Raw genomic sequence first — 12,036 nt, forward strand, 5'->3', positions numbered from 1 at the left:
TCCCTGGGTTAGGTTCTGTGCTATCGAACTTGTGCTTGTTTGAGACCATAAAAAATAATTGCGACTTCTAAGCGTGCAGTTCGTGACTTTTAAAGAGAGCAGAAGGTACACAAAATCTAGATGCTGCAGAAGAGATTGTGCTTAGCAGTGATGGAGGGAGAACATTAAATGAACATACATTATCTGACATATAAGTATCACAGTTTCTAAGATAAAACGTTTGTTCACTTATTACTATTAGGTTATAACTACTATAAAAATTAAGTTTCAGATAGTTATTAAAAAATGGCGTATTTTTGTTAGCTTTTGGAACGTAACCCCCCCGTACTGGTTCTTAGTCCCGTATAACACGGTTTCACATTACATGAGATTTGGTAGGAACCAAACTACCATGTTATACAAAGGTTACCTATATGTTTTTTATATACGTTCATTATATTCGGCATTTGTTATTGGTACTTTGTTTGGTTATGAAAGAAGTACATGCCTAGCTTATAATAGCAAGATTTAATATGACAAAAAATCATGTTTAATGAGAAAAGCAAGTAATATTTTCTAGAATTAGGGACATACACAGTGAGGCCTCAAATTCTGTTAACATAGGCATGTGAGATTCTCAGGAACCGATTTACTTTCGATAAGAGATTTAATTTTAAGGACCAGTGGTATTTGCAGGATCCAATGGCTCTGATACAGCTGGGAACGATGCATGGGTGGAAATTTCCAGATGTAAGTTTGTTGTTGTTCTTTGGGTGTTTGATGGCGCATAATCTGCTTTGGCTATAATGCACCTATTCAAGTTTGGAGTCTTCACCAATCACTGCTCGAAATGTCACTGGTACGTTCTCATATTTCTCAACCAGTCAGCATCTTTGTTATTGTTCAGCACAACATCCCTACTTTGTTTTGAAATACATAATGGGTGGCCTGTGAGCCACCAAATACGGAGGATGCGGAAAGGTCAGGGAATGACCACCGCATATACCCGGAGCAATATGGCCTTAGTTGCTAATGCTCCTAAAAATCAAATAACAACAACATAATGGGTATTGTTATTCTTTTTTTTATCTTCTGTTTGATGCGGCTGTTCAGTATAAACAGTTATGAATTTTGTGAATTATAATTCATTTAATTGTGGTTATTTTTGAATTTATTAATTAAATAAATTGGAATTAATAACCATGGCTCCGAAAGTGTAAGTTAAGAATAAAATTTCCATTAAAGTGAAGCAGGAGATGATAAAAAAACACAAAAAATAAGTGCATGAATGTAGTTTCTGTCAATCAATTCACCATTTCTACAATAGATAAACAAAAGGACATTTTCATTTCACTCATCCCCTTGCTCCAAAATATTTGTTTAGTTCTGCCTTGAATCTGTTTAAGCTATCAGCTTCTACAATGACAGATGAAAGTTTGTTCCAACAATCAACCACCCTCTGGCTAAAGACAAACTTCTGCACATCTATCCTACAACTGTCTTTCCTCAATTTGAATTTATGCCATCTCGGGCAATTATTCTGAATAAGAGGAAGAATCCCATCAGCATTGAGCATGCTCAAACCATTCAAGGCTTTATACACCTCAATCAGATAACCTCGTAGGTGGTGATCTATGGTAAGTCTTCAGACACTATGGTAAGGCTTTTGTTAATATGGATAAGGGAGAAGCAGATGAAGGGTGGCACAGTGCTGAGACAGTTTATAGGCAAAAATGTTAAGCAGATCTGTGACGATCTGAAACTTTAAGCTCCGTCAACCATTGGCAGGGCTGTGCATTTGTAAGACTTTAAAGCCAGCAGAGGCTTATTCGAGCACTTCAAAAACAGGGATAAGTTTTTGATAAAATTTTGCCATTTTATTTACTTAATTGTCATATTAATCATTTTTCTATAAGTGGCTTTATAGTCCTAGTCTTAGTTTATTTTGAACTTAGCTAGAGATTTTGTAGATTACTATTTAATATACATAAAAGCTTTATCTGTTCGAAACTTGCTGCCATTGTTATAATATATTAGATGGCACGGTATAGCATACCGTATATTTCGAACTTGATAACGAAAGATAAATGTAAAACCTGATGGCGTAATGCGAATCATTGAATTTAGACAGAAATCATGCCCCAGACCAGAGCAGCAAAACAACAGGCACAAAGTAGCATGAGTGCTGTGCCGGGGGAAACCGAAGGGGGCGATTCTCAAATGCATCACAGTCTAAAAAAATGTGCAACTTGAGAAATGTCTGTGGATCTTTCTGGAACATGACATGATCTAGCTGAGGAGAATGTCTTTGTATGTGTTAGATATAGAGAGTGTGAAGGAATTAGGCACCAACTCAGCATTCTGATTGGCATCTATGAGATGTTTTAAGAGTATGGTAGATGTCCCCAATAATAATCCATTAAATTTCGAATGCCAATTAAATAGAAATTTAATGGTGCCCCCTCTTGTGGTCCTCTGTTGAGATGGGGTGTAATGGTCAGTCTATTTTTGGTTATTTTTGTTTTATTTTATTGAAGTGGTTTACATCTTCTGTTGGTGATATTTCACATAAATTTGGACCTGGTGCCCGTCAGAGGGGGGTGCCGTTAAATTTCTATTTAATTAGCATTTGAAATTTAATGGATTATTTTATTATCTTTACATTTAGGTGTTCTAAATTATCTTAGAGAGTTTCTGCTGCAATATTTTTACTCTTGTTGCCCCTCTCTTCCCTCCCTGTTGGCTTGATCGTTATGTTTTTTTGACTATTTTCGCTGTTTTGGCTTGCCATGCTGCTGGCATATTTTTAATTCTTATTATAATTTATTTATATATATATATTTATATATAACTGATATTAAATCAAAACTAATGCCAGTAGCATGGCAAAATGTTGAGCGAAAATAATAAATTAAACGTAATGATTAAAAATCTATTATATTTATTTATTTGCTTAAATTTCATATTGTATTTTTTACTATTTTTCTTAACTACTTCTTCATTATTCTAATATATATATATATATATTTATTTGATAATAGACCTGTTAAGTGCCCGATAATTCCTATATTCTATTATTTTATGAAACAACAGGGATTACCTTTATTTTAGATATAGGAAGCTTCTTTTCCAACCAACTCTCCTAGTCCAATGCGCTAGTAATTCTTTGGGAAGGCGATATCAATTTTACAAAATATGTGGGACATCTTCCCCACTGTCAGAACCATAATGTTCAGACCCCTCGGTCTCAACATTGAGCGCCCAAGACTTCTATCTTCAAACACCATACCTCTGGCATCAAGGAAACCATTACGCAGATTGACATAAAATTAAATTTTGAAGGTCTAAACCGCTTAATAAATATGGACCAATTATTTTCTTCAGTCCTGTAGTTTGACATTAGAGTTAAATTTAGCGGTCTAAAAAGTTTAATGGATATGGGGAGATTATTCTCTACATTCCTTAAGTCAGACTGACAGGCTGACTTAAGGAATGTAGAGAATAATTATATATTTATATATATATATATATATACACGCAGGTAGCCCTTGGTTTACGACAGTTTGGTTTGCGACAATTTGCAATAACAACAATTTTAAAATTAGAAGGACAGTATCAAAAAACTATAAAAAATTTCAAAAATGGGCAATTATAAATAGCGGATATGATGTAAATAAACAGTATAGTTAATCAGAGATGAGAGCTATCCCCAGTGGTGTGATGGAGCTAGCTCGTAATTGTTAAATTATCAAGAATTTTGCAACAGTTAAACCGATAATGACCATAACACTGTAGAGCTGCATGCACTTCAATCTACAATGGTTAGCAATTTGAGCAATGAGATGGTGACACAGAAATTTCAGTCAGGGCATGCTTATTTTGGCATCCTTTGTGCTTCCTTTCCCTTGCCCCCTTCCTTATATCAGCCTGTGTAGGGATTATCTCTGCTAGCAATATTATTTTTAACAAACATCTGCTTAATTTTGCCTGGGCGGCTGCTTCTTAAGGTAATGACATTCCCATGCTTGACGTCAGTCGAAGATTTTGCGTTTCTATAATTGTCGTGAACTGATAAGGTTGATGACAATTCAACATTACCCCAAGAAACGGCCCAGGCAAATTGTAGCTGATGTTTTCTGACACTTTAATGGAGTTCTTTCTTTGGTAGAGTTGTAATTCTGACATAGGGAGAAACCACCACGTAGTTTCCAGAGAGAGCAGGGGTTGTTAAAAAATTTAGCAGCACACCACAGGATCCCTATCTACCATCTAAGCCAGTGGTTTTCAACCGGGGTGCCCCAACAGCATTCCAGGGGTGCCATGCAATTTGGTTTTAAGTTACTTAAACTTATGTTTATTTTATTATAAAAAGGTGTACAGTTTCTTTTTAATTTTGTGGTGATCTATAATTGGTGTTTACTGAGTACCTCTATATAAAGAATAAAATTATATACTGTATATATATATATTATTTGTATTATGAAATGTAATTTTTATATTTATATTATTGTAATAACTATCATATAACATATATTTTTTTAATATTATATATATGTGTATATATATATATATGCAGAGAGAGAGAATCGGACCTAAAACAGGCAGTAACTGAGTAGGGGTGCTGCAAAACAAAATAAATTACTTAGGGGTGCCGTTATTAAAAAAAGGTTGAAAACCACTAATCTAAGCCAATCAGGGATGAGGAGGCCAGAGATAAGAGGAGAGGAACACTCAGTTGAATCGCTATTCTATAGTGTCAATTAGTGAGTTTTGCTTAAAAATTGTTGATTAAATTAATAAAATAAGTGCCACTATCTTATTAGTAATAATTTTCTAGTAAGAGAATTGCAGTAAAGCCAAGTGACTATGAAAATTTTGCTAAAAAGTCACATAGATTTATCATGTTGGGAAAAAAAAAAGATGGAGGTAATTGAGACAATGGAAGACGGTCAGACACATCCTAATGTGTGTAGAAGTATGAAATTGCTTCCATCGACTGTGAGTACCATAATGAAAAATACAGATAAAATAAAACGATCAGTGCAACATGCTCTGACAGTAAATGCGACACCAGTGAGTTATAGCAGAAGTGAACTTTTATTAAAAATGGAGAAATTATTGTCATTGTGAGTGGATGACTTAAATCAAAAAAACATTCCGTTGACTCAAGCTGTTATTACTGATAAGGCAAAGTCAATTTTTGAAGATCTTGAGAAAAAAGAGGGTGGTGATGAGATATTTTTAGGTAGCAAGGGATGGTTGTGATTTAAATCTCAAAGTGAGTGCTGCTGTGTGAAATTAAGTGGCGAGGCAGCAGGTGGCTGCAGCTGAAGCAGCTGCAGCATTTTCTGCAGAGTTTCAAGCCATTGTAGAGAAGGGTAATTATAGTCCTGATCTAATTTTTAATGTTGGCGAGACTGGGCTTTATTGGAAGAAATTGCCATCACGAACCTTCATTGCCCACGAAGAACAGTCTGCACCAAGCTACAAGGCTGCAATAGCCAGGCTAATGCTTCTGCAGGGCGCAAATGTCTCTGGCACTTTAAAATTAAAAACCAATGTTGGTGTACCATTCACAGACACCACGTGCTCTCAAGGGCCTAAACAAAGCCATGTTGATGGTCTAATGGAAATGGAACAGGAGGGCTTATGTTACACAAGAAATCTTTTTGGATTGGTACACAAACTATTTTTGCCCTACTGTGCTCTGTTTTTGTCAAGAGGATGAATTACCAGCTAAGGCTCTTCTTCTCTTGGACAATGCCCCTGGCCATCCTGCAAACCTTGCTGAAGTCTGGACGTCAATGATGTGTACGTGCCACCAAACACCACTTCAGTTTTGCAACCAATTGACTAGGCGGTAATAGAACCTTTAAAGCCTATTACCTCCACAAACCTTCATGGAAATGGTGAGAGTTTTGGGCAAGTCAGACAAAACTATCAAGGATTATTGGCACTCATTTGACATTTTGAAGGGCATTAATAACATCAGTGCTGTTTGAGAGGAAGTGTCAGTGAACTGTTTGAATGGCATATGTGCAAACCTCTTCCATGATATATGCACAGATTCACAGGATTAGAGCCAGTGAAGAACATCATGGAAGACATTAGCAGGCTTGTGCAAGAGGCAGAATTGAATGAGGTTACAGCTGAAAATGTAACAGAGTTGCTGTATAGCCATGGACAGTAGCTTTCCAATGAAGATTTGGAAAAATTGGCTAAATAACTAATCCAACAGAAGGGGGGGGGAGATGAAGAGTTTCCTCTAAAATCTATAAGTACAAGCGATCTACGGTGCATCTTTTCAGCTATTGAGAACCTCACTGAGCTCTGCGAGATCGACCACAACTGGGAGCGAAGTGCAAAGGTGAAAAGGAGCGTAATTGAATCCATTGACCCTTATTCTGAGATTCCCAAAGAAAGAAAGAGGAAATCTCGAGAGTCACCACTGCATTCTTTCTTTAAAAAAGAAAAGATCCTCAACCAGGGACTTCATCAGAGAAGTAAAATCTCTGCATTACGCCACTGTCAAAAAAGATCAATGCAGGGGCCTTACAGTGGCTCTTACAAAAACTTTCAATCTGGGCTTGGAACAGCAAAGTAAATATACAAAATTATTATTATTTTTATTTATTTAAATCTAGTTTGGTTATTTTATACAGTACTCAATTAAATGTATTGCATTTAATTGATTTATATTCATAAAAATACTGTGTTTACATTCATTTCAGAACTTTAAATATAATAATATTATATTACTTATTCAATTTTGAGAGAGGCTTGGAACATAACTCAATTTTTTTTTTGTGACAGTTTCTTCAGGAATGGAACCCCATCATAAACAAGGTGTGTGTGTGTGTGTGTGTGTGTGTGTGTGTGTGTGTGTGTGTGTGTGTGTGTGTGTGTGTGTGTGTGTGTGTGTGTGTGTGTGTGTGTGTGTGTGTGTGTGTGTACTATTATAGATGTTGATATTATAGGTGTGTGTACTATTATAGATGTATAGATATATATATCTATAATAGTACATATTATAGTAAAAGTATAATATGTACTATTATAGATGCTGAATGTGTGTATAAACATAACGGTATACTGCAGGCCATAAGGCCAAGATAACTTATAAAGACTATGATAACCTGTGTAGGTTTACAATGCCATACCCTGGAAATAAACATATAATTAGTAATAATATATAAATATATAATACAATAATGATTATGTAGCTAATTATTGATATATAGATACATTGAAAGGGACTTTTTCAAGGGCTAACCCTTTCAATATATCCCACCAATAATTAACAGAGCTATCTGTTTCTGATTGCTATCTGCCTGTTTAACTAAGTCCAATTCTTAAACTTAAACATGAGACTAATTTGGTTATAAATTTAGCAGCAAACAAGCAAGATAACATTTAGCCCGACAGATAACTTCGAAACAAATATATAGAAAATAGAAGGCCAACTATAATTTTCAATTTCTGATGTGGTAGTTTTATTTATATTTATGCAATTTGAAAGGGACTTGAAAAGGTCCCTTTCAGTGTATCTATATATCAATAATTAGCTACATAATCATTATTGTATTATATATTTATATATGAAATGCTACCATGCCTAACTTTTCATACATTTCTCCATTGGCTAGTGTCAAATAGATATTTATATATATCATACATGTTTTAAACTGTATGCATGTGCACGCTACTACCTCTTTTTTCCAGTTTTCTGCCTTGTTTCCACTTTCTTTTTATTGTTCTATTCAATACACACACAATTTAAAATTAGTCATGGCAAAATGATGGACTATGATGGTTTTATTTTTGTGTTTAATTAATGCTGCTTATGAATATGATATTCTAGATTGCAAACTAGGTTGAAAAAATTAGTAAGAAATTTCTGTAAATGTGACATTACAAGTGTTTAAAAATTGATTTACAGATCCCCACACATTGGGGAAGGGGAGATTCAGTAATTGTCTGTGTCAGTTGATTGGTTAAGTGATCAGTGGTATCACTTAACCAGTATCTTGTACTAATGTCTCTTGTAAACATTCTCTAGTCTGTTCCACTTTTGTTTTGTAAGCATGATTTTGCCCACATCTTTTACAATGTCATCCAGTATTATGGTTTCCTTCTGCATTGCAGTATAGTTTTGTTTTCTGATTCTTTATTTATTAATATTTTTTTATGCTAACCCTAAACAATAAAGATTGTTGGAAACTATAGTACTCTAGTGCTATGTATGGATTGAAGGATTAGGAAATAAAGATATTTGTTGTAAGTGCACTTGAATTTTGCTAATATTGTAATTTTCAGTATATACATAAGCAGGAATGTTATTCCTAAGACAAAAAGAAAGTTTACTTTGGTGATCTTAGAGTTCAGCTATCAGGGAATGTTCACTTGCTGTTGCATGTGTTTTGATTGGTTCGGAAGAAAAGGTGGAATTACAGATGTTAATTCTGAAGAACAGTGCCCATGGAAATACCTGTAGAAAAGGTGGTAACAGAACTGTGTGATGAGGAATGGAGTGATTATATAAGAGAGGAATCATTAATTAACCTTACACCTCTCGCTTTCAGTAGTTTAAGAGAGGTTTTGGGACTACTACCCGAGACGCGAGTACAATATGATCCGTGTCGATTGGTCTGTTCAGAATTAGCAACAGTTTAGGCGAAAGACCTACTGCAAGTGAAAGAAAAGGTGGCCACCTTGTGGTTGGATTTTCATAAAATTTTAAAATTGGTGCTTTTTTGAAAAATCTGGTAGTTATTCCTTTGTTCATCCATCTGTCTACGCATAATAAACTGACTCTCAATAAATGGGTTTTAATGAAATTTTAAATTTGGCTCTTTTAAAACAATTTGTCAACTTTCCCAAATTTCATTATAAGTCAGATCAATAGAAATCTGACAATTATTTATTTTTTTTATACATGTCACATAGGCTATCTTGTACTGTATATTGTAGCTGAAGCACTGGATATTATGTTTGTTTTCATATGCTGATTGAAATAATTGCATGAATAGGCAACATGGTGAATATGCAGAAACAAAATGTTCTTTGTGTGCACATAAAAATCATTGCTTTTTTTTTTTTTTTCTATAAATTATGAATTATAACTATTTGCTAATATGCCTGAAATGTGATGCCATGCTCTGTTTACATTAAGTAACTTGTTTTTTTTATGCAGAGGAAGCAGTATTTGTGATATAGTTATGCCAAGAAGGGCTGGAGATCAGAGTTACCCCAGCAAAGATAAGTTATATAGAGATCTGAATGTTGCTGAAGATGAGCAATAGACTCTTTCTGTGAAAAATAAGACAACCAGTCTTTAGAAGGATTGAAGTTACCAAGTTTTCTTTTTTCCACTATAGAATTACCTAAAGATTAACACTTAAATAATTGGTGATGAATATTTGAGATATTGTAGTTATTTTTGCAAAGCAGGAATTGTTGGACTAGGGAGTGTAATGTTGTGTGCTGTCAGTAGGAGTGAATCATTAATATAAAGGAGAAAGGGAGTGGTTGAGCAACAGAACCTTGGGATACTCCAGTTCAGAAATTGGATAATAGAGAGCTATCTACTCAACACAATGAGTGGTTAAAGAGTAAACTGGCTACCCAATTGCAAAAGTTAGAGGCAGACCACAAAACAATTTTGGCCATCTGGAGGGCAGCTGAAGTATAACTGGTAAATTTTCTGAATATGCATTGTGATTGTACACCATTGTGATTGAGTTAGGAAAGAGCTGCACACACAGCAGAATTTGTTTGATTGATTTTTACCCTTTGAGGCATGAAAATGAATGTGTTTCAGTCTCTGGATCTTAATGGAAACAATTTATCATTAGATAATTAAATTATGAAATAACAAGGATATAGATATATTCAAACAATTATATAAATGAATGTATAAACAAAAATAATAAATAATAATGTTATTCATGTTGGGTGGTTGAATAGGTATGTGAGTGATACAATCAGTTTCATCACAAAAGCTAGGTATGCTAGGGGAAAACTTAGAAAAGATTTGGATTCAGCAACCAAAACTCTGTCTAGCACGCACGCACGCACGCACGCGCACACACACACACACACACACACACACACACACACACTTTTTTTTTCTGATGGAAAATAACTGTTGACCTGTGTAATTGGTCTTTGCTTGCAAAATTAGTTCTGATATTGGTAAATACTCCAGCTGCTCACATCTGGTGAGTATGGGCTTGGCACACCCAGGGTCCTGAGCTGGATATCATCATTCTTCTCTTTCTTAGTGATTCCTTTTTACCTCTCTCTCTGTCTCTCAAGGTAACTTGGGAATTTTTTTTGGCTGGTGCAGCATAAGCCTTAGGCTTCCTTGCACCATATGGCTAATAATAATAGTAATAATTAAATGTTTGCATTTGTTGGGACCACTTGAAAAGTTTTGAATTCTTCTCCATTGTTACATTTTCTCACTATAATTAATGATCAAAAAGACACTGGTTCGCATTTCTTAAAAATAGAAAACAGTCTTTTGTTTAAAAATATATTTTAGCAGAAGACTTTGATTATGGTATAATGATTGCAGTCGACCTCAACCCCTTCCAATAATCTCAGTTTGTGACAATCTGTATAAAAACAGTTTGTGCGAAACTGTATGAAAGCCTTCTGAAGTCATGATAAATAATGTCTAATTTGTTTCTGTTTGTTTTGAAGTCACAAAACAGTTGCATCCGACTGTTTTGTGACTTTTTGAGATCAATCAAAACTCTCCGAAGATACATTTGATTTTCAACCTTGTCTTATTAGCTAAGCAGTAATTATTATGAAAGAACTCTCATTGTTACTCTCCCACAAGAAACATGAAATGACTTAACAGTAATAAACACTTTTCCCCAGACCTTCAAGAAATTACATATGAGAAGCAGAGTGAAAAGCAGTGGGTTCAGATTACATCAAAAACTTGTGCCACTGTCTTATAGTAAACCTCCCTACTAAAGTGAACTTCAGAATGTACAACAAATGAGTGAATGACTCTCTGAAAGTTAAACTATCAATTGAAACTAAAAAAAAAAAAAAAATCACTGACGTTGAACTTAGCTATGCAAATTACTACTAAAGTATTTTGTTGCTTCTGATGTAAACTTTGTTTCCTTCCTGAAAAGCAGTGGTCTTTTTAACAGTATCTGACAAATAGTTTGTATGGGAAAGGTTTTAAAAATGTTAGAAAATTACCTCATACATCCATTGATTGGTTAATTTCATATAAATCTCAAATGATTTATTTTTACATATGAGCAAATGATATACTAAAGCATTGCTTGTAATTGAATTGTTTCTCTTTGTTTTATATATATATATTTATTTATTTATTTTTTTTCCTGCTCTCTTCAAAGGGACACACTAATAATAAGGGAATACCTCTTGAATCATCCTTCAGTCCAGATTCTCATTTCATATTTTGCGGTGAGTATAATTTTATATGTAACTGCAATACTATTGATAAAAAAAATAAAAATAATCACCCTAATAGATGGGCACATGAAATGTATTGCTGTATATTTTTGTATTTGAGTCATGTGCAGAATTTTCATGTTTATAATGCAAGATTTCATCAAAAAGTTCAGTGAATGATCTTAATTCTCAAATGCATTACAATAGCTAAAAGATTACAGTCGGTCCTTACAGTGATATCTTTTGAGCATGAGCACACCAGGTTTTAGCTTGCTGTTATGTGGAGTCATGCTACTTTAAATGAACACATCTTTTTCTCATTTGTCATGTGTACTGAAAGTGGCAAAATTTGAACAATGTGTGAACATTAAATTTTCTTGTAAACTTGGAGAATCGGTACCATAGAAACACATGAAATGCTTGTTAGATTTTATGGTGATGATGCTATGACCATATGTATTTCAAGTGGTTTCAAATGCCAGAAAAGTGCAGCAGTCAAAATCACAGTGATGGCCATTCTGATTGTATTTTTTGACAACAAAGGGATGGTTTTATCAGAATTTATTCTGCAAGTTTTCACTGTTACTGCTGCATACTACCAAGAAGTTTTAA

At 34.3% G+C, this 12,036-nt stretch overlaps 1 protein-coding gene across 1 annotated transcript in view; it reads left to right on the forward strand.

The window, feature by feature from the left end:
- The window catches only part of LOC150078133 (WD repeat-containing protein 82-like), a 144,642-nt gene that overhangs the window by 106,027 nt on the left and 26,579 nt on the right, over positions 1 to 12,036 (forward strand). Inside the window, exon 7 of the mRNA XM_090384473.1 lies at positions 11,367 to 11,436. Within this exon, the coding sequence (XP_090240599.1) occupies positions 11,367 to 11,436 (70 nt within the window). The remainder of the gene's footprint in view (positions 1 to 11,366; positions 11,437 to 12,036) is intronic.

This window comes from Mastigoproctus giganteus, chromosome 11 (assembly GCF_048544385.1).
Source record: "Mastigoproctus giganteus isolate SK-2022 chromosome 11, ASM4854438v1, whole genome shotgun sequence".
NCBI lineage: Eukaryota > Metazoa > Arthropoda > Arachnida > Uropygi > Thelyphonidae > Mastigoproctus > Mastigoproctus giganteus.